The sequence below is a fragment of the Cydia pomonella genome, chromosome 21 (assembly GCF_033807575.1).
Source record: "Cydia pomonella isolate Wapato2018A chromosome 21, ilCydPomo1, whole genome shotgun sequence".
Classification (NCBI taxonomy): Eukaryota; Metazoa; Arthropoda; class Insecta; order Lepidoptera; family Tortricidae; genus Cydia; species Cydia pomonella.
The window spans coordinates 429,193-453,479 of NC_084723.1; the positions used below are offsets into that span (position 1 = coordinate 429,193).

General features: G+C 40.4%; 1 protein-coding gene across 5 annotated transcripts in view; it reads left to right on the forward strand.

Annotated features, from left to right (window-relative positions):
• LOC133529529 (mitoferrin-1-like) overlaps positions 1-19,315 on the forward strand; it is a 48,076-nt gene extending 28,761 nt beyond the window's left edge. For 4 of the 5 annotated variants that reach the window (XM_061867260.1, XM_061867265.1, XM_061867264.1 and 1 more), the window contains exons 5-9: positions 8,025-8,164; positions 8,828-8,986; positions 9,708-11,668; positions 12,559-12,636; positions 14,435-19,315. In XM_061867260.1, coding sequence (XP_061723244.1) covers positions 8,025-8,164; positions 8,828-8,986; positions 9,708-10,196 — 788 coding nt within the window. In that variant the 3' untranslated portion in view covers positions 10,197-11,668; positions 12,559-12,636; positions 14,435-19,315. The remainder of the gene's footprint in view (positions 1-8,024; positions 8,165-8,827; positions 8,987-9,707; positions 11,669-12,558; positions 12,637-14,434) is intronic. The other variant, XM_061867262.1, reaches the window with a different exon arrangement.
• Positions 19,316-24,287: the final 4,972 nt, after the last annotated feature.

A 24,287-nucleotide genomic window follows, 5' to 3' on the forward strand; every position in this document is an offset into this window, starting at 1 on the left:
ATAATCTTTAAGTGCAATAGTGCATATGTATACTTTTGTTTCACCGGAAACCTCGCTTTTTCCTCGGGATTGAAAGGCAAGAGGGCGAGCGCGTCCTTTTTAGCAGTCGGGTCAAAATAAACCAGTTACACCAGCCAAGATTGACGGGCTGATCAACGTCACTCAGCCAATGCCGAGTTGATTATGATTGTTTCCATAGCACATAGGTACAGATATCAAAGAAAACGCAAAGGTAAAGAGAAGAAATCGTGGGAAAAAGGATGCGTATCGATTTACACCCAATTCTATACGAGAAAACGTCCTGTTTCCATATTAACGCATAAACAGCCGGCGTGTCTGTCTGAATGACAGGAAACCCTGGCAGTGCCTACACTTGCATCGCGGTAGTAGCTGTAGTGAGAGGCGGTGTAAACAAATATACTACGGTGTGTAAATCCAATACGGGCAATCAAACCAGACATAGAGCTTAAGTAGTTTTTTTAAGTTACACTTAATTATGGCTCCGTAATTATTTTTTGATAATTTACCGAACAGTAATGTGCTGCAAACATGGCGAGATACGAGCTTTTTATAGGTACTTCTAAGCAAAAGTTATCTCAATATACTTGTTAGGTTAGGTCCTATACTAACCACCGTTGAAAGATTTGCCAGTATTGAATGAACAAGTGTATTAGAGTAAAGTGTTGGCTTCCGGTTTAAGAAACCTTTGCGATTGATCGTCATATGTACTGGTCACCTGCAGAGATAGTTGTTGAATCTTAATTTCCTCTTTTTAATTGCTTAACATAGCTCTAACACTACACAATACAAAAATGACAAACGTCCTAGCCTAGTCCCATATAATTCGCTTTCATCAAGCCAATTCAAAAGCCAACAAACGGTCGAATCTTTGTGTCACGAAGGAAACCAGAGTGTAATAAATAACCTTATGTAAGCAGAAATAAATAAATGGCATGTTATTATCAACGAATTTGCCTTATGTAAAAACCAATGCATCCATATATTGAATGGGGTTTTCTGAAGCATGTCACGGCACCTCGACTTCCTCTACATTGGTTGGATAGAATGGACAGTGGTTGTGGCATACATATTATTATGTGTGAGGAAAACTGATCAGGTGGGCTGACGAGTTAGCGTGGAGGAAAACCCTGAATGTATTTATTGTTTTCTAAGTTTTGTATTGACCGCAAGTGAAGATCTATGTTCTAAATCTGTTTGTTGTCTAACTTTTTTAGCAAAGGTTTTTCGGTTTCGATTAGTTTAATTGAAAATGTATTTAGACGGCATAAGGATACACGGCATGACAAAGCAGAATTTTTACAATTAAATTACCTAAAAAATTTGCCTGTAAATTGAATATACCTAACCGGAGAGTAGATGGCCTAGCTATATCTACGTTATGTAAACAGGAAGGCAGTGACAATATAACTAAATGGGAATTGAAACAAAAGAAAATATTAAGGGGAAAAAAGGACGTTTAACTGGATGTCAATTCGGAAATAAATAAAGGTAAAATGTAGTAAATAAACAATTGCAATATGCAACTGCGTTCTTTGTCTGTTACGCAGTGTTATTGCGGTTTGGCTGGGCTACTATCTACTGGTGACCACAATTGCAACCAAGACTAGTATACATTACAGACTGTTAATTCCCATAGGTAATCGCATTGTTCTATAGACGTCTCCGCACTCTACATTGCAATATCGTAGACTCATATAAATACTCGACCAATAGACCTGTATATCTTAGGTCTATCTAAGAAAATAAAAAAGCCAGTGCCGATTTTAAACACAGAGCCTAACGAACAATTAAATCTTGCTTAACCGTTTCGCCGCCAACAACTCGAACTCAAGTTCATCTAGCTATCCACCATCCCCCTTATTCATAAACGAGTACTAAAGTTACGATGCCGCTAATTATCGTTTGCCCCTTTCCGACGTATTAGTATGATGGAAAGGGACAAACGATGATTAGCGGCATCGTAACTTTAGTACACGTTATGAATAAGGGGGTAAATATCTAGATTTTGAGAAACACAGTATGGAGACTAGCAGTCTGTTATTGACTTATCTTTGATTACGATAAGTTTCGCTAGTTCATACAATGTGAATACCACTGGAGTGAGTCAAGAGCAAAAATAGCTTTCTGCGAATATGATACGCTGGCGTGTGCGCTTGTTTACGGGCTAGACTGGAGACAATTCATGCACTCCAAGTACCATTACTAATATACAGGAAATTTTAACTGTGCTATATCATCTATTTATACAGTCAGCAATACTATTCGCTTGGCACCTCAGATCATAGAAAGTACTAGATGGCTGACGGAGGCGTGGCGCGTGTCGCCGCGACATGGCCACATCGTGGCCATACCGGCCCGCCGTAAGACAGTAGCAAATTAGCTGTCATTGAACAATGTGCGCGTCAATTTTATTGAAATGCCGAATTATAGCGTTATTTTGTGTCGAAATAGGAGTGCATCCAAAAACTATAAGGATCATGGAGTTACATACCACATTTTTTTTCACGTATTAATCAATAAAACCACACATTTTAACAAATAAATCCAGTGACATATGATTTTTCTGAGTCAGACCATGTTGTCATACAAATGCGTGCCAATTTATCTATGCATCCTACATTGACGCTTTGGCATGGAAAACTATTTGTAGTGTCCATAGCAACGGCGCAATGCATTAAACCGCTAACGATATTCACAGGGGCATTATTGTTTCTTGGTACGACCGCCAACCGCTCCCTTCATTGACGCCGCGAAGTAGAGTGGTGCTCGTGCATATAATTGATCTTTGAGCGTTATCGATAATAATGTTTGGATATAGTGTGAATGAAAGTAATTCTTTTTCAAGTAAAATTTTACAATTATTTTATATGCACCTAATGTTTAATTTAATACTTATTAATTTGGATTAAAAATCGAATAGGTAAGCCAAAAAATAAACTGATTTAATTAAGTACAATTTATTTATAACATTATAGTTTATACCTATAAGTATATTTTATTCAGGTTCTTAGCAACGATTCGAATAACTGCACTAGGTATAATCAAATATGTTCATGATTGCAATTTCTTTCAGTTTCCCGAAAAATTCCAGTATTAAAAAAAATGGATATATGCTACAGGTAGAGGGCCCTAACTGGTTTACGAGCGAGAAAAGTGTTATTTGTTTGGATCATTTTCAAGAAAAATGTTTCCAGTTACACTTCACCTCATTTATATAACGATAGAATATAAATATGTTTAAAATAATAGTATATTGTTATACTTAGTCGATCCAAAAGTTCTATCAGAAAGATTTTTACTGATAATTATTATTACTCTTTCCTTATTATTCGTACATATGATTTAAAAGCTTATTTAATGGTGCATTATACTTACAATATAATTTACTATAACTTGCTTTCGCAGTTCTTCATAACTCTATGTAACATGCTGGAATTGCTTTCAATTGGTGACGAAATATGCTATAATAAACTGAAACTATTTTTTTAATGAAGCGCTCACGTCTAACGACAATCCCAAAGTAAACAATTTAAACAAACATTACATCAAATAATGACTAAAATTTAAACCAATTTGATTAGTTAAGCATAAACAAGCTTTCGCATCATGGTACATGTTTTTTTTTTTTAAATTAAAAGCTTTGTATTACATTTTATCAGTAAAAACCTTTGTGAGACAATTTATGGATCAACGAATATACCTTACACGTACCTTAAAATTCTTAGCTCGTAAATAAGGTCAAAAATTTAAAGGAATATAAATTAAGTCTATGGTAATTATTACTTAAAACAAAAATGTCAAAACTCTAAGGTCATGTTACTCATGTTCAGAACATGTAAAATATCGATAGCTCTATCGAATTGTCCTCACTCTAGTGCCGCCGCTCTAGGCTCCTACACCGCGCGGTTTGGCCAATCACAGCGCGTGAGTTGGTTGTCTGGCCACGCCTTTAATGATGTGGTGGGGGACAGTTGGAGACAGCGAGACTCGTTGAAATTATGCTTCGTTATAAATCTCCTTACTTCTTATATCTATGCTTGGCACCTTTGCATACAAACTATGCAGACGGGATTATTTTCTGTGCAGCTGACTGTACAACGTAACTTTTATAAATCGCCTTGTAATAGACAGCGGCTCATACCGGTTTTAAATGACTTGTGGATCCATTCCTATACATTTAAAATAAATAAATAAATATTATACGACATTATTACACAAATTGACTAAGTCCCACAGTAAGCTCAATAAGGCTTGTGTTGAGGGTACTTAGACAACGATATATATAATATATAAACATTCGCAATAACTAATTACAATTGCAAGTAGGTATTTATTTAAATAAGACATTTTAATATTATTAATTACTAAGGTGAAATGATCTTACGGTCAAGTTAGTTTTTTACTGTTTCTACATACAAAAATATGTAAATTATATAGGTACTTTATATATAACTATAACTCTAACGTTCATTCACGATTATTTTTAGTAAGTGTTAGCTGTTACATACATAACACAGAAATTTTATAATGATGTTACAAAAATTGTTATAAAGTGTGTACTTACCATTTCAAATAAACTTCCAAAACATTTGCCTACTATACATTTTGATTACGTCAAATATACGTTTGTTGCGACATAAACGGCCGTATTTTTTTTACTTCGTAACTTGGAAGTCTGATTTTTTTCACAATTTCAAAGGACTGTCTGATTATATGGGTTTAATTTCAACTCGAGATCTCGACGCGTTGCCGAGATAAAGGGTCTTGACAGCCAGACAGACGAACGGACAACAAAGTAAGGTATAGGTACTAAGCAACAAAGTAAGGTGGGGTTACCAAGGGTTCAGTTTTTTTTTTCCTTTTGAGGTACGGAACCCTAAAAACGAGGTTCTTCCTTTCTGATTGTCTGAGCGAAGTACGTATCTTTATATCTCTTTATATGCTACAGAACTTAGAACAGCCAGTAGGTATGCGATTTAAATAAAATAAGGATTTGTTTACACAGTGTTTGTTCCGCGCTGACCGTCCGTCTGCCGATCCGTATTTGCCTATCGATTGTAGACGGTTCGCAAACATGTTTGGAGCGTGTTTCTATTTGTGTAAGCGACACTTGGATTTAAATAGCTTATCAGTTACGCGGTCAACGGACAATAGGTAGTACGATATCATAAAGTAGGTTCATATGCACCTAGATCAGGATGGGATCGCCAAACTTTTTATAGAAAAAGTCTAATTAGTTTCAAGAATTTCAAAGGATCAAGTAGTGCAATTTGGTGTAATTAATACCTAATTATAGCAAAGCATTATATTTTTAGCTTTACAAAGACCTTCAGAAATGTAGGCATGACATCTTTGTTGTGTCTTTATCCCTCACGAAGGCGCCTTACTACGTACGTCTACTTGAAGAATGCTTGACCATGTAAACGGCGCGTCCTTGATGTCCGAATCCTATTGAGGATCAACAAAATTATGTTGGTGAGTTATTATGAAGCTGAAGGGATAACGAACATTTATTATTGTTTCTACATGTCATTATTATTCCCATTAACAAAACGGTAATAATATGTATAACAACCACTCGTCCGATAAACTTCAAACATGAGTTATCTCTGGTCATTACACGCGCCACTTTGAACCCTACGCCGTCGTGATACGGTTCACAAGGGCACGGAACTATAAGTACACCTGTGTACATAAGCCTTTAACAATTGTTAAGCTAATTATTAGTCGATTTGACTATGTTGTTCTTGGGAGCCAAACATGTTTGTGGATTCATTTCTTTCATTTCTAGCCTATATTGTGTCCCACTGCTGGGCAGAGCCCTCCCCTGTCTTCCGCCACTCGTCACGGTGTGTGCATGCTCTCGCCAGTCGCCACAAAATGAGTCCGTCGTCTCGCCTCGCCTTCTCCTTTTTGGCCTGCCCCTGCTTCGGGTGACCTGTGGTGCTCATTCGGTCGCTATTTTGGCCCATGTTTATGTATCCGGCCGATGTGTCCCGCCCAATCTCACTTGAGGCGGCTTTCACACCCACATCTGCGATACCAGTTTCGTGTTCCTTATTCAAGGTTCTACGGACTCCGAGTATGCTGCGGTCCATTGCTCGTTGACAAATCTTGAGTCAGGACAGGACTTTTGGAGTTCAGTGAATGATGAAAAGAGTTTGGGGGCCGTGGCCGTAGGATAGGATAGGCATAATTTCTTTTGAAGCTAAAACGAGATCCTGCGTATCATAACGACCACTACTTCTTTTCTTACAATTTTCTGCAAACCTCTTTTCACTGGCCTTAGAAAATCTGCAGATCATTCCCGCATGGAATGATTCTCATACGCCATTAAAATCGCAATTTATTTTTACAAATTAAAGTGTAAAGTAAATAAAACGCTTGCATATACTTCTTATCGTGTACATTGATAGCATACCTACCGTTGAACTGATTCCCCTATCATGGACCACATGGTATGTACACATCACCACAACAAAAAGTGATACGAATATAATATTTATAAAACCACATGTTACTATCAAGCTCTTTTAGAGATACGACTTTTCAACTTTAGTTTGCGACTTCTATCTTAAGTAGTCGCCAGTACACACAAATACATACTCATATCATGCGCTGTGATGTGCAATATCGCATGTTTAGATTAGATATATTGCTTTGAGCTATGTTATTCCCTTGCTATTTTTTAGCTTAAGTTCTTGACTCGTGCTATCATGAATTGAAGTCAATAGATGCTTAACGCATGCGCAATAAAGTTAATTATCGTATGAGTAGGTGTATTTGAGGGCTTGTTATGCCTGACCCTACCGATAGCAGTCCATGGGGGTTTATCTCGTGTTGTGACGACGATGGTCAATGGCCGATGACACACTTGCTATTTTTAAACTCTTGGGGCTCATCAGCATTTTGCCCTGCTACTAGTAAGTAAATATGTTATTCACAAAGATTTCGAAATGTTTGCCTTGAATTAAATTGAAACAATCAGAATTGATGTTGATTAAAAACAATGCAAAAAGTAATCCCATAAGTGTTCCGTGAGCAAAGTTTTGTACTCGTACGGAACACTAAAAAGTAGGACATGTGATGACTCTTTTTAAACATATTTGAGGACACGATCAAGAACGAGATGCAAAGGAGGCAAACGTAACTCATCATAACAAAGAACAGCGTGATGATTACTCCATGATTATTAAGTTATGATCGTGAGCTTTAAAAGTAGATAATCTTTGTGCAACGACTGTATATCAACAGCACACATGTGGAGCATTCCGCGATTATGTTTACCGTTGTCCCATACAAACGCGAATCTTCCAAAGATTTGCAGGTATAGGAGGAGTTCCTTTTTCTGTAAAAAAGATGAAAAAATTACCTAATAAATCCTGATAGCTAACACGAGACAAAATGTAATTGTATGGGCTGTCGAGACAAAATGTAATTGATGGAATAGTTTATGTGCTCCTTCGTAGATCTTAGATCTTACGTTAATGCCAAAGGTTTACTAATGAATAAGCTTCCAGCGCTAATAGTATTCATACTATTTTTAGTAAAATTTGTTTTTAATTGAGGATCCTGTGGTTTGTAAATAAGTAGAACGGTTAATTAAACGGTTTGACTACAATGTCTGGCGAATCTCGGCCAACGATACCAGTACTTAGGCCATGTGAAGGTTCAATAATCTTTACAATGACTCCGCTGGATCAATAGGGCTTGACCTTTGATACGTCTTGTTGATCGAACATCTTTACATTTGCTTATTTATCTGACAATATAGCTCTTAAATTGAGGTCTGATTTTTTTTTTGCTATTTTCACGTAAATTGTAGATATTGTTTGTGCGGCAATAAAGATTTATTTATTTTATTGATGTATTTATTTTTATTTTATAATCGTTTTTACGTCCGACAAGGTTACGAGAATGCACCGCACGCGATAGGCGTGGCGTTCGATGGGTTAGAGAATTGGTAGTATAAATGTTTGACCATGAACAATTGTTGATCGCAGTGGTAAAACAACGGCTGCAGATGCTGAACTCGCCCTACAGAAGCGTGTGGGAGTGCGCGCGGCGGGTCTACAAGGCTGAAGGCATACGCGCCTTCTACCGGTCCTACGGCACGCAGGTCGTCATGAACGTGCCCTTCCAGGTGAGGTCTCTACACACGGACCCTACAGGAAGGTGTACAGGGCTGACGGGATACGCGCTTTCTACCGGTCCTACGGCACGCAGGTCGTCATGAACGTGCCCTTCCAGGTGAGGTCTCTACACACGGACCCTACAGGAGGGTGTACAGGGCTGACGGGATACGCGCTTTCTACCGGTCCTACGGCACGCAGGTCGTCATGAACGTGCCCTTCCCGGTAACATTAAGCCTTGTTTTAATACATATAAAAAAATACCACCCATCGTCATCAGGCCGTCTCGACCCCATTGGGTCTAGCTTGCTAGATCAGGGTCTCATGCATTCACTACTCGTTGCGGCTCTGGGCCGCGCGCATCCACTGTATTCCTGCGATCTTGGCTTTCTCCTTCCTCCATCTCGCAGGAGGTCTGTCGTCGCACCATGCCCCTGTTCCTGTAAGAATAGGGGCATGTAACAATAACGGGAAGATAAATAATATTAGGATCCGCCCTTTAAACTACTTGGATAATTAGATCTTGTACTAATTGAAATCACAATGTTCAGGCAATAAATCGATTCTCATTATGTCAGAATTTTAATGTTGCCTAAACTTGAAATATATCCCAGCCAAATTTCAAGAATATTCTGGCAACATCACAGAAGCCATCATCTTTATCTTTATTCCAGTCGCTCCACTTCGTGACGTACGAGTGGTGCCAGTCGCTCGTGAACCCCTCGCGCAAGTACGACCCGCGCGCGCACGCGCTGTCCGGCGCCTGCGCGGGCGCGCTGGCCGCCGCCGCCACCACGCCGCTCGACGTGTGCAAGACCGTGCTCAACACACAGGTACTGCTGCCACTGCTCTACCGCTACGTGCCCGACACAGACTATACATACATATACAGACATCGCATTATGAAGCCTTTACAAAGAACACGAGTTCACTATACATACTATATTGATTCTACTTGTAACATTTTATAACTCGTGAAGCCCAATTGAGTTACAATCTACATATTTTTATACGATAACAGCTCAGGTACAAGCTTAAAGTTTCATTTTTGTAATTTTTTCCGATTGTCAATTCATATTAAAATTGACTAACTTGCAAATTGGTATCGGTTTAAGTGATAATATCGTCAGATGACAAACAAAACTTACTAACGACTAAAAAATAATTATGCAAAAAAAACAACCTTATTATAATAGTAATATGATTCATTATGGCTATGAACTTTTGGTGGTAATTAGTGAGTTTTGCTTGTCACCTGACGATATGGACCGTGCGCGGTGCGAGTACATGCTGGTTAGTAACTGTTGTATTGTGGTCATATTGCCTAATTGTATCATCTATACCACATGTTTTCGCACCGCCTACAACTTATCTGATTTGCCTAAAGGTTGACTGGTAGGTAACGCCTTAGGGCATTAAGTTCGCCTTTTGTGATTTCTTATGTGCAATAAAGATGAAATAAATAAATAAATAACTTAACAATTACACGTCATAAAAAAAGCGGGCCCTGCCCTTTACAGACGCGCGCTCTATTGAAATATTTGTAATGTGCAGGAGGTAGCGGCGCGCGCGGACGGGCTGGCGCAGGCCGCCGCGCTCGTGCTGCGCGCCACCGGCCCGCTCGGCTTCTTCAAGGGCGCCTCCGCCAGGGTGCTGTACCAGATGCCCGCTGCGGCCATCTGCTGGCTCACCTACGAGACCCTCAAGCATCTGCTGACCACGGTGAGTGTCCACCCTGGCTCCAGGCTCCTGTACCAGATGCCTGCTGCGCGCCACCGGCCCGCTCGGCTTCTTCAAGGGCGCCTCCGCCAGGGTGCTGTACCAGATGCCCGCTGCGGCCATCTGCTGGCTCACCTACGAGACCCTCAAGCATCTGCTGACCACGGTGAGTGTCCACCCTGGCTCCAGGCTCCTGTACCAGATGCCTGCTGCGCGCCACCGGCCCGCTCGGCTTCTTCAAGGGCGCCTCCGCCAGGGTGCTGTACCAGATGCCCGCTGCGGCCATCTGCTGGCTCACCTACGAGACCCTCAAGCATCTGCTGACCACGGTGAGTGTCCACCCTGGCTCCAGGCTCCTGTACCAGATGCCTGCTGCGCGCCACCGGCCCGCTCGGCTTCTTCAAGGGCGCCTCCGCCAGGGTGCTGTACCAGATGCCCGCTGCGGCCATCTGCTGGCTCACCTACGAGACCCTCAAGCATCTGCTGACCACGGTGAGTGTCCACCCTGGCTCCAGGCTCCTGTACCAGATGCCTGCTGCGCGCCACCGGCCCGCTCGGCTTCTTCAAGGGCGCCTCCGCCAGGGTGCTGTACCAGATGCCCGCTGCGGCCATCTGCTGGCTCACCTACGAGACCCTCAAGCATCTGCTGACCACGGTGAGTGTCCACCCTGGCTCCAGGCTCCTGTACCAGATGCCTGCTGCGCGCCACCGGCCCGCTCGGCTTCTTCAAGGGCGCCTCCGCCAGGGTGCTGTACCAGATGCCCGCTGCGGCCATCTGCTGGCTCACCTACGAGACCCTCAAGCATCTGCTGACCACGGTGAGTGTCCACCCTGGCTCCAGGCTCCTGTACCAGATGCCTGCTGCGCGCCACCGGCCCGCTCGGCTTCTTCAAGGGCGCCTCCGCCAGGGTGCTGTACCAGATGCCCGCTGCGGCCATCTGCTGGCTCACCTACGAGACCCTCAAGCATCTGCTGACCACGGTGAGTGTCCACCCTGGCTCCAGGCTCCTGTACCAGATGCCTGCTGCGCGCCACCGGCCCGCTCGGCTTCTTCAAGGGCGCCTCCGCCAGGGTGCTGTACCAGATGCCCGCTGCGGCCATCTGCTGGCTCACCTACGAGACCCTCAAGCATCTGCTGACCACGGTGAGTGTCCACCCTGGCTCCAGGCTCCTGTACCAGATGCCTGCTGCGCGCCACCGGCCCGCTCGGCTTCTTCAAGGGCGCCTCCGCCAGGGTGCTGTACCAGATGCCCGCTGCGGCCATCTGCTGGCTCACCTACGAGACCCTCAAGCATCTGCTGACCACGGTGAGTGTCCACCCTGGCTCCAGGCTCCTGTACCAGATGCCTGCTGCGCGCCACCGGCCCGCTCGGCTTCTTCAAGGGCGCCTCCGCCAGGGTGCTGTACCAGATGCCCGCTGCGGCCATCTGCTGGCTCACCTACGAGACCCTCAAGCATCTGCTGACCACGGTGAGTGTCCACCCTGGCTCCAGGCTCCTGTACCAGATGCCTGCTGCGCGCCACCGGCCCGCTCGGCTTCTTCAAGGGCGCCTCCGCCAGGGTGCTGTACCAGATGCCCGCTGCGGCCATCTGCTGGCTCACCTACGAGACCCTCAAGCATCTGCTGACCACGGTGAGTGTCCACCCTGGCTCCAGGCTCCTGTACCAGATGCCTGCTGCGCGCCACCGGCCCGCTCGGCTTCTTCAAGGGCGCCTCCGCCAGGGTGCTGTACCAGATGCCCGCTGCGGCCATCTGCTGGCTCACCTACGAGACCCTCAAGCACCTGCTGACCACGGTGAGTGTCCACCCTGGCTCCAAGCTGCTGCATCTAGGGTCCTGTACAAGATGCCTGCTGCGGCCATCTGCTAGCTCACCTACGAGACCCTCGAGCACCTGTTGACCACGGTAAATGCCCACCCTGGCTCCGGGCTCCTGCAGCTAGGCCTTCATCTTATCACCCGAAGTCTGTTTTTGGAAACTTAATCGTTAAAACTCCAACTGCCAACCCGGAAAGGAAGGATAGAAAATCGCTGAGATTAGTCCCATTTGCTGACGATATTTTCCTTCGCCGAAATGGAGCCGGGTAACTGGTAAATAAGAAATATTTTTATTAGAATCACTGCCTCCGGGATCCATGTTACTACTAAGGCACCAACACTCAAATTAAACTGCTTCTAACCACTGTAAGTAATAAGCCACCGACTATTGAATACCAATCATCAGTAAGTTACCTTATTTAGTGAATTCTTGCAATCATATGTGTTTCCCCATAAGCGAGGTAAGAGGATCCATTACCATTTTCCATTTGTGAAGTTTTCTATATGTATACACATGTTCATACCTACCTATTCATTTTATTGTTTTTCTTTCTATTCCCACTTGTACAAATACATAATTTTACATGTTCCTTTGTCTAATTTATATTTATTTGTATTCTATTACATTTTTCCGTTGGCTTCATCTTCTACCTACACAGTTTGTTCATAGAAATAAATCCTATAAAAAAAGAAATAATAAAAACTACAGAAATAGGAAACTTCTTTTGTTTTATGTAGACATAGGACTTTATAAATTCAGGTTAGATGCCATGCCCGTAGTTTTCGCGTGTACAGTGTTTGTATAAATAATAAATAATTATTATCATATCTAAACAAATACGCCAATTGAGAATATCGTTGTTCACAGAGAAAAACTTCGAAAAATTCCTGCGACCAAAGAAACGAAAAAAGTTTATAACAATCATTTTAAAGTAAATTGTTTCAAGTAAGTGGAATTTTTCATTTTACAATAATGATCATTTAGTGGGGTGCTTTAGTTTAGGAATAACATTTTTGCATGCTTAAAAAATATGAATAATTTGGGTAAAATGGCATGTATTGGGAAATTACACTACTGTGATATGAAAAAGAATGTACATATATGAAATTTGAAAACTAGTTCGAATGTGTAGGTACTTTGGTGCGCATGGATAAGTTATAGAATTGAATACGGTTTTAGTACGTTTGGGTGTAGGGTCCGTGATTTCCCGTCCGCGGAGTGCGTTTAGGTTTAGGCCGGTTCGGCTACGGTAATCAAGATTGCGTTTGATATTTATACTTTTCTGAATTTTAAAGAATAATTATACGGTGGTATGAGTGGCATAGTATTGTTATGTTGCTTTTATTATGTAGTCGATTGGTGGGATAAAATAAATACCAGTTAATTCATGTCATGTAACCTAGTCTCATCTCATCAGACTTCATCAGTTCACTCGTTAAAAAAGAGACAAAGCATCCGTCTGAGGCGTATTTATAATACATGAGAAAAATTGACAGGCCAATTCTAGTTTTAGCTATTAAATCTGTTCCTAATATTATACTGCTCTGTCAGTGTTCAAAGTGAAATTTCTTGAACAGAAAACGTTACTAATACGGGCGGGGACCGTATGATCTACTACGTCATCTGATACAAGGATAAGCCCCAAGGCCCATGTTCATAAAAGTAATACTACGTTTGGAAAAATAGTAAAAAAATTGAATTGGCCGAAAGGATGAAAAAAAAATACCATCTGGCATACGTATTTCCGGCCATATAGGAACTGGTAGACGAGTGTTTTCTGAACCTACATATAATTTTTATCTGTTGCCACTAGTGTCATCTTTGTATCAGATGACGTAAGTTGGGGGTTAAAAACGGTACCTTCGAAACGGTCTGCCGGGCACTTCCGGCTATACATACAGAAACTGGCAGACGAGTGGTTTCTGAAGCTACATATAAATCTCTATCTGTTGCTACTAGTCTTATCTTTGTATCAGATGACGTACATTCTATTCTTTTTGATATCTTTAAAGTTCCCGGCAGACGTCGTTTTGGTACCTTTAAAGTGCCCGGCAGACGTCTTTTTGGTACCTTTAAAGTTCCTGGCAGACGTCTTTTGGTACCTTTAAAGTGCCCGGCAGACGTCTTTTTGGTACCTTTAAAGTGCCCGGCAGACGTCTTTTTGGTACATTTAAAGTTCCCGGCAGATGTCTTTTTGGTACCTTTAAAGTTCCCGGCAGACGTCTTTTTGGTACCTTTAAAGTTCCTGGCAGATGTCTTTTTGATACCTTTAAAGTTCCTGGCAGAAGTCTTTTTGGTACCTTTAAAGTGCCCAGCAGACGCATTTCCGGCCATATAGGAACTGGCAGACGAGTGATATCTGAAGCTACACATAAATACCTATCTGTTGCCACCAGTCTCATCTTTGTATCAGATGACGTAAATTTTTGGTTTTTGCAACTGGAAGTGGTGCTTTTTTCGTGCTTTTGGCGATTCTATTTTTTTTTTTACAAGTTATTTCAAACTTAGCGTCACTTTTATGAACGTGTGCCATGGGGCTCATCCTCGTATCAGATGACGTAGTAGATCATAATGTCCCCGTGCGTACTATTTTGACACCGACAGATTAGTATTATATCGGTCTAACTCACGATCAACGGAATGAAGCTGAACGATTCCATCGGTCTCAGTAGTTTGAGAAAGTTTAGAGAGGATTATTTATTAGAATGTATTAGTGCGTAAAGTGTTGTTATGATATTTGCAGGAGAGCCGCGAGGAGCCGCACTCGGGCGGCTCCCCCGCGCCCGCCCCCGCCACCCCCCTGGTGGGCGCGGCGCTGCGCCTGGCGGCCGCCGACGTGGCCCCGGCGCCGCTCACGCGCACGTAGCCGCCCGCCGCCCCGCCCCCGCCGCCGCCGCGACGACGTCCGCCAACCGGATCACCTTCCTACCCTCCGTCTAAGCTAAACATGCACCTTTGCTGACTTGCCTAACGATGTTACAAAACATTATACGTAAATCAGTAACAAAAAAAATAAAATTATGCAAAATTTTGTAAAATCAAGATTCATTCCTAAAATGAATAACTAAATCATTAGTTGCATTTGGTGCCGAAGACCCGATCTGGTAGAAATCTCATAATAATGTGGCACCCGTTAATAATTGGACCCCGCAACCCGAACACACTGATGAACGCAAGCCGAGTAACAATCGTTAATACCAATAAAAAGCTAATCAAAATAAACTCTTCATTTCCATCTAAAATTTCAATATATTATTAACTTTTAATTGGATTAACGAATACTTTAGCTTTTCTCTAAATGTAAGTTCGATCGTAGTATAAAAACGTTTCCCCCCCCCCCCCCCCCCCCCGACTGACCCGACTGTCATCGTAACTTGTCTCAACGGTTGTCGCGGCGCTCTTGTTTTGTTTGGATTTGATATTTGTCTGTGATGTTGTTTTTTTTAATGAAGTGTTAGTGTTTACGATCAAAATGATGTGGGTGTGAGCGCTTGTTTAATGTGAGCTTGTAGGCCGATCAACACACCGAATCGGATGAAAAAACTATGATTTTTATTGGACCTATAAAATTCGGCCTCGTTGATCGGTATTTAATTATGTTCGTTTGACTAAATTTTCGTATTTCTGCACTTGAAGGTGAGTCTACCGTTAGTTAGTATAAAGCAAAGACACATACATAATAAGAACTGCTAATCATCATACAAGATTGCATTTCCCTACTCTGTCATATTTATTAAAGGCATTGGAAACGATTCAATTTAAGGAAAATTTTAATATTTTTTGAAATGCAACTTTGTATAAAGGTCAGTAGTGTTTATTTGTTATTGTATAAAATAAGCACGACGCCAGTATTAAGCATCGTCACTCGGGCACATCATTCGTAAAAAAATATTGAGAAATGTTGTCATTTACTCACATTGAGCAAGTCATAACCCTTCGTAGCTGAAGACAAAATGACGTAAACTCCAATACATTTGCAACGCCACTTTGTCTTCTAATGCTGTGATGTTTGAAACTATATTGTAATAAAGCTGTATTATATGCTCATGCTTTTACTATTTGCAAGTTATTTGTCAACGCTTGTGAAGCGTTTTAAAACATTTAGTGCGGTTGAAATTAAAATTTTACCCGCGCAATAAACGCCAGATCGAGTCAATTGAATTTGGACTATATTTTGTACGGCGGTAGGGTTAGAGTTGCATGACATAGAACCGCTGGCGGTTTGATAGTTATCGCTATTTCATTTTATTAATATTTATAGGCACAAAGAACGTTTAAAGGATTTACAGAAAAAGTTTACCATTACTTTTTTCCAGAAAACGGACAAATTAACATTGATGAAAAAATACGACCCAGTTTTCCATACAATATTTTTAGAGCTCCGTATAAAACTTTGTTCACGGAGCTCTTGAGATCACTTGGTCTTGCAAATCTTATGTTTTAAATATATATTTGAAGCTTTTCACGCACATTTCATATGGACCGTAACAACACTGACAAATATTTTGGGACACTGTGAGCAGCAATAACCCAAAAGTTCTAAATTTTTCGAAAATTAAGTGAAGAGTATATTTTTTTCCGAAGCCTTAAACAAGAAGCGAATAAAGTCGTGTGCAACTCTAGTCGTGCCGCGACAGTGGGCGACCACTTTAAACGACACGAGTCGTCCGAGACGACGGATCGAAACAGCCGCAAGTGCCCGTCTACTAATTACTAATATATACAAATACGTTGTATAAATCATGTCTAAGCGAAGTGTACATAGTTAGTTTCACGTGTTACCATGTAAAGTTAAATTTATTTGTTAGATTTTAGTTGCGGCGTTGAACGTTTGAATATTTTGGGAAAAATGTCTTGTTGATGGTAAGCGGGTGAAAACCGACAGATTTATTTAACATTTCGACAGTTTTCTTTGTCGATTTTCCTGAAAATATTATAACATGAAAAAAATCATAATGCGTCTGTCGGGATTTCACCGTTTAAATAGTTGGTTGTGAGACGGAAAGTTTACAAAGCAAAGTCTACATTCGAGAGCAAAATAGGTCTCCGAGTATGACATTTCCATGAAAATGAACTAGTTATCGCGTTAGGACATTAATTTAATGCGAAAACTGTCTGCTATTACATAACTCTATCATAATAGTAATTTATGACTCTAAAACTTTAAATTGTGCATCATTTAAGAAGTGAAATAAAATTTAACTAAATAATTTTATCATGTGGTCAACGCCATCTAGTAAAGTTTTTTTAACGCGAAAAATTGTTGTTGGACTTTGCACATGTTACAACAAGGAATGTAATATTTGCTCTTTTCAAGACCCTTCCCACATTAAAATGGGGAATGTGCTTGAATAGGTACGCCGTTTATTTCTTAAGGAATAGTTTGAGATTGCGTGCTATTCACAGTCTAAAATAGGCTTGTAAAATCGTGATATTTAGCTCAGTTGTAGTTCAAGAGATAGATGATTTTGGACAAGGCATCTTAGCGCGGGATCTCGACTTTTGCACAACACAATATATTCATAATAATTGTCATATTAGTTTCGCGTGATGTGGGGCGTACACAGTGCGATGCTGTTTCGACTCGGTGAGATGTAGGCTAATAGGAACTAGGCGTCACACACGTGACGTTATTATTGACTACAATTATATACTTTACATTCTTTCACTGATTGCTATAATCTGCACTTACCTTCGCTTTCTTTAAACACAAATAATAACTAATCTGTATACTAAATTGCGTCTCATATAGATGACCAAACAGATCTTGTCTTATATTTTGTATAACTCTTTGACCTTTGTTAATATTTCCGTATCAAGCTCACTTATAATAAAAGCGCAAGACAAGGCGTTATATAAAATACAAGGGAACTTTGATAAGCGCCATCTGTAGTAGTACTGGACGCAACTTTTATTGAGATTAGCAGTTATTGCTGTTAACTTGTCTTTGCGTACATTTGTAAAAAAGCCAAATATAACTAGTCGGTTATAGCAATAGGTGAAACAATAATTTGTTACAATGAATAAATAGTGTTAAAATGAAATTATAATACTTAACATAGCTCAGGAGGGAACTCCGTATATTTTTGTTGGGACGCAGTGTACATATTGGTTAGACACCCACATACTTATCTATAATATGCGTATATTTAAGAAATTATTGTACATAGATTATCTACTAAATTGTTAGAATACCGGTTTCTGAACGAGTGTGCAATGCAATTTGAACTTTTATTATAAGTGTGTTATAAAATTACATTTAGTTATAGGCGTTTATAAAACGACCTTGTAGTGGACGATATTTTTTTTTATAATGGAAAATTTATTGTAACTTTGTCGAACAAAGTTGGACGGTAGCACTCGACGTAATTTACGCCAACATTGAAACAAATTAATTTTAGAATTAATTAATTTCAAAGTCTATTTGTGTCGAATTTTTAGAAATTAATCTCAACTTCGTTGCACACTCACAGTTCCTGAAGTCAAAAAGACCACTCCTATTTAAACAAAACCAACAACGACATAACAATATACCCCGACGTCCCCTGCACTAGCAATATGGCGGCCATTTTGTTGTATTATACAGGATGTCTGTGGGCCTACCGCGAACATTTCGAGCAACTATCTCTTTTTATTCCAATTAAAGCGTAATTAGAGTGACAGAGATAATTGTTCGATATTTTCGTTTTTTGCGCTTACAGTCCCGAGTTTAGAGAGCGGTGCTAGCGGCGGGCGGGATGCTACTGTCAAGTGTCATTCGGCTGTGCTTGTTATTTGATGACATGTCAGCGTTACGTTATGTAATGAAAGTTGCAGTTACCGTGGGTCGTTTACCTAATCCCCTGCAAACGTGGTGGCGTTGCGATTATCAGTGGATAATCGCATGCGATTTGCGATACATTGCGGCTTTGATCGATCGGTTGAATTCGTTGCTCTTTCTTAGCCGCCAATTATCTAAAATAGCATGTCATTTGTTGCAACGTCTGTAGGAGCCTTAATTGATGCGACGAATGATTGCACTTTTGTTCTCGGCATTTTACGACGACTAATTTATTAACTCATTATTTTTTTAAGTAAGTATATTTATTTATAAACATTTTTTATTGTTGACTGATTTATAATTTTCAATCAGTATAGTCAGATCGAAAGTCGGAATACTAAAAGACTATTAGTCATATAGTCAATTAAAACGTTTTAATAATTTTCCGTTTTATAAAGATGATTATATGTAGTCTTGTCGAAACTGTATTAACTGTACAGTTAGGCCTGATTTCGATTAATAATTTCAAAAAATATTTTAATTTATTAACCTAACGTAATTGAGTTTTTAGCTTTTAAGAATCTGTGAACCCGAAATTAAGTGCTGAGAATGTTCGTTTACTTTGTACCCGTGAATATTATGTTTGTTGAAATGGCGCCCGCCCCGCCGCGAGGAGTGAATTACTTGTATAATTGTTTCTGTACATTATTATAATTGTATTTGTTATATTTATGAGTTGTATTGTATAGCAGATAAATTAAGCGTTGTAACGTAGATCCGTAGGCTATGGCCCTGTTATGTGAAAAGTGCAAATGTTTTGAAAAAAAATGCAAATCGAAAATAGTAATAAACAGTTGGACAATACCGAGATGTTTCAATGTTTGCTTCACATGATATCCTTCCCCTTCAAAAAAACGCGTTATTAGACTTATAAAATTGATTCTGACTCAGAGTCCAATTCGAACGTACACTGATATGAGACATCAAACTGATGGCATTCAGGTATCGTGCATTTTGTCCGTGCATTGTCGTGAATTGGTGCGAGCGAGACGCGCGTTAACTAAATAACATGATTCAAATATCATTCTGATGTCAGTGTGCGTTCGAATTGGCCTGTCAGACCAAATCGTCGGACAATAGTCTTGAAAAGTCATTGCCGATGCGACAGTGTGAATTCAGCTGCACTTGCGCCATCCAGAGTTAGCCACTAACTCGGGGTTAACCAGTTAAGCCTGGAATTACCAGTACAATTTAACCCTGGGTTAACGGTTAACTCCGAGTTAGGGGATAACCCGTGCAAGTGGCCCTTAAAAAAATCGTTCCACACGGGATCTACATAAGAGATGCAACGAATAGTGGCTTGGCCGAATACCGAATATAATCATCGGCCGCCGAATAATCGGCAAGAAGTTTTACCTAAAATAAAGTAAATTCGAACGCGCGCGTGCATGCGCTGTGCAAGTTGCGACTTATTTCTCGCTGTAGGCAGTCTTTGATAAAGAAATTGCGCTTATTCTGCACGACATTGCGGTGCGTTAGATTTCGTCGTGTGTAAAAAAAATATTTTGTATTATTTTTCTCATCTTTTTGTATTACTATCTATGAATAATAATATAAAGGTAGTCTGACTTGTAGTTTGTTACTTTTTATACCCCTCGTTTGCCGTTATCTACGTGTTAACGTACTATTCGGTATTCAGCCGAATACTATGCCATTATTCGGTATTCGGCCAAATAGTGAAATTGTGGCCGAATACCGAATAATGGCCGAATATTCGTTGCATCTCTAATCTACATCTACACTTAACCTTTCTCACTGTCGTCTGACATATGATTGTTTTATTTGAACATAAAATTAAACAGATACAGTTAAAAACATCACATTTACTATGTCCGTGAAGTTGACCGCCCCAAATTGAGTGCCCGCAAATGGCATACCTATATCGTTAGTTCATCGTTAGTTCACGTTAGTTCAGTAGGTTAAATCGTTAGGATCCGACTAAAACATGTATTTTTTTTTAAAACAAAATGGTGGGGGCCAACTTCACGCTACCGCCCCAAAACCGATTTTGCGGTTTCTATTAATAAGGATCGATAGATAATCGTTAGTAGACGTTAGTTCAGTATATTAAATCGTTAGGATCCGATTCAAAGTATTTTTTTTTCTTTAATAAAGTGGGGCGGTCAACTTCACGCTACCGCCCCAAAATCGATTTTACGGTATCTATTGATTTGAATCGATAGATAATCGTTAGTTGACGTTAGTTCAGTATATTAAATCGTTAGGATCCGATTCTAAGTATTTTTTTTTCTTTAATAAAGTGGGGCGGTCAACTTCACGCTACCGCCCCAAAACGGAATTTACAGTTTCTATCAATTGGAATCGATAGATAATCGTTAGTTTACGTTAGTTCAGTACTTTAAATCGTTAGGATCCGACGTATGACATGTGGGCGAATTTTTTAGTACTGATAGAGTGGGGGGAGCACATTACACAGGCCAGGCTGCCGCTAAAAACTGTTTCTATGGCTTCAATCAATTTGAATCGATAGGTAATCGTTTGTTCATCGTTAGTTCATGTTAGTTTAGTATGTGAAATCGTTAGGATCCGATTCCGAGTTTTTTTATTCATTATTAAGTAAAGTGGGGCGGTCAACTTCACGCTACCGCCCCAAAACGGAATTTGCGGTTTCTATCAATTGGAATCGATAGATAATCGTTAGTTTACGTTAGTTCAGTAGTTTAAATCGTTAGGATCCGACGTATGACATGTGGGCGAATTTTTTAGTACTGATAGTGGGGGGAGCACATTACACAGGCCAGGCTGCCGCTAAAAACTGTTTCTATGGCTTCAATCAATTTGAATCGATAGGTAATCGTTTGTTCATCGTTAGTTCATGTTAGTTTAGTATGTGAAATCGTTAGGATCCGATTCCGAGTTTTTTTATTCATTATTAAGTAAAGTGGGGCGGTCAACTTCACGCTACCGCCCCAAAACGGAATTTGCGGTTTCTATCAATTGGAATCGATAGATAATCGTTAGTTTACGTTAGTTCAGTAGTTTAAATCGTTAGGATCCGACGTATGACATGTGGGCGAATTTTTTAGTACTGATAGAGTGGGGGAGCACATTACACAGGCCAGGCTGCCGCTAAAAACTGTTTCTATGGCTTCAATCAAGTTGAATCGATAGGTAATCGTTAGTTCATCGTTAGTTCATGTTTGTTTAGTATGTGAAATCGTTAGGATCCGATTCCGAGTTTTTTTATTCATTATTAAGTAAAGTGGGGCGGTCAACTTCACGCTACCGCCCCAAAACGGAATTTACGGTTTCTATCAATTGGAATCGATAGATAATCGTTAGTTTACGTTAGTTCAGTAGTTTAAATCGTTAGGATCCGACGTATGACATGTGGGCGAATTTTTTAGTACTGATAGAGTGGGGGAGCACATTACACAGGCCAGGCTGCCGCTAAAAACTGTTTCTATGGCTTCAATCAAGTTGAATCGATAGGTAATCGTTAGTTCATCGTTAGTTCATGTTTGTTTAGTATGTGAAATCGTTAGGATCCGATTCCGAGTTTTTTTATTCATTATTAAGTAAAGTGGGGCGGTCAACTTCACGCTACCGCCCCAAAACGGAATTTACGGTTTCTATCAATTGGAATCGATAGATAATCGTTAGTTTACGTTAGTTCAGTAGTTTAAATCGTTAGGATCCGACGTATGACATGTGGGCGAATTTTTTAGTACTGATAGAGTGGGGGAGCACATTACACAGGCCAGGCTGCCGCTAAAAACTGTTTCTATGGCTTCAATCAAGTTGAATCGATAGGTAATCGTTAGTTCATCGTTAGTTCATGTTTGTTTAGTATGTGAAATCGTTAGGATCCGATTCCGAGTTTTTTTATTCATTATTAAGTAAAGTGGGGCGGTCAACTTCACGCTACCGCCCCAAAACGGAATTTGCGGTTTCTATCAATTGGAATCGATAGATAATCGTTAGTTTACGTTAGTTCAGTAGTTTAAATCGTTAGGATCCGACGTATGACATGTGGGCGAATTTTTTAGTACTGATAGAGTGGGGGAGCACATTACACAGGCCAGGCTGCAGCTAAAAACTGTTTTTATGGCTTCAATCAAGTTGAATCGATAGGTAATCGTTAGTTCATCGTTAGTTCATGTTAGTTTAGTATGTGAAATCGTTAGGATCCGATTCCGAGTTTTTTGATTCATTATTAAGTAAAGTGGGGCGGTCAACTTCACGCTACCGCCCCAAAACGGAATTTACGGTTTCTATCAATTGGAATCGATAGATAATCGTTAGTTTACGTTAGTTCAGTAGTTTAAATCGTTAGGATTCGACGTATGACATGTGGGCGAATTTTTTAGTACTGATAGAGTGGGGGGAGCACATTACACAGGCCAGGCTGCCGCTAAAAACTGTTTCTATGGCTTCAATCAATTTGAATCGATAGGTAATCGTTTGTTCATCGTAAGTTCATGTTTGTTTAGTATGTGAAATCGTTAGGATCCGATTCTGAGTTTTTTTATTCATTATTAAGTAAAGTGGGGCGGTCAAGTTCACGCTACCGCCCCAAAACGGAATTTGCGGTTTCTATCAATTGGAATCGATAGATAATCGTTAGTTTACGTTAGTTCAGTACTTTAAATCGTTAGGATCCGACGTATGACATGTGGGCGAATTTTTTAGTACTGATAGAGTGGGGGGAGCACATTACACAGGCCAGGCTGCAGCTAAAAACTGTTTTTATGGCTTCAATCAAGTTGAATCGATAGGTAATCGTTAGTTCATCGTTAGTTCATGTTTGTTTAGTATGTGAAATCGTTAGGATCCGATTCTGAGTTGTTTTATCTTATACCTTTAAACGAGCAATTCTTGTATATATATATATATATATATTTCTGTGATCTCGGAAACGGATCTAACGATTTCGCTTAAATTTGGTATATGCCCGCAAATGACTTATCTGCCTCGAATAACTTGATTCAGTGATGATATACTGCAAGTGGCATCGTAAGGACCCGACTCTGACTATTTGTTTCAGCCTTCGACCTAGGAGCATATGTTGGGTTATTAAAGTTCTCAAATATAATTTTTTTCTGGCAAATCTGTTTTGAGCGCCCGCAAATAACTTATCTACCTTGAATAAGCATGATCTATTTACGATATTCTGTGAGTGGCATCGTAAGGACCCAACTCTGACTATTTTTTTCAGCCTTCGACCTAGGAGCATATGTTGGGTTATTAAAGTTTTCAAATATTATTTTTTTCTGGCAAATCTGTTTTGAGCGCCCGCAAATGAATTGCCTGCTTTAAATAAGCATGATCTAGTGACGATATTCTGCAAGTGGCATCGTAAGGACCCGACTCTGACTATTTTATGCAGTCTTCGACCTGGGAGCATATGTTGGGTTATTAAAGTTTTCAAATATTATTTTTTTCTGGCAAATCTGTTTTGAGCGCCCGCAAATGAATTGCCTGCTTTAAATAAGCATGATCTAGTGACGATATTCTGCAAGTGGCATCGTAAGGACCCGACTCTGACTATTTTATGCAGTCTTCGACCTGGGAGCATATGTTGGGTTATTAAAGTTTTCAAATATTATTTTTTTCTGGCAAATCTGGTTTGAGCGCCCGCAAATGACTTATCTGCCTTGAATAAGCATGATCCAGTGACGATATTCTGCAAGTGGCATCGTAAGGACCCGACTCTGACTATTTTTTGCAGCCTTCGACCTAGGAGCATATGTTGGGTTATTAAAGTTTTCAAATATTATTTTTTTCTGGCAAATCTGTTTTGAGCGCCCGCAAA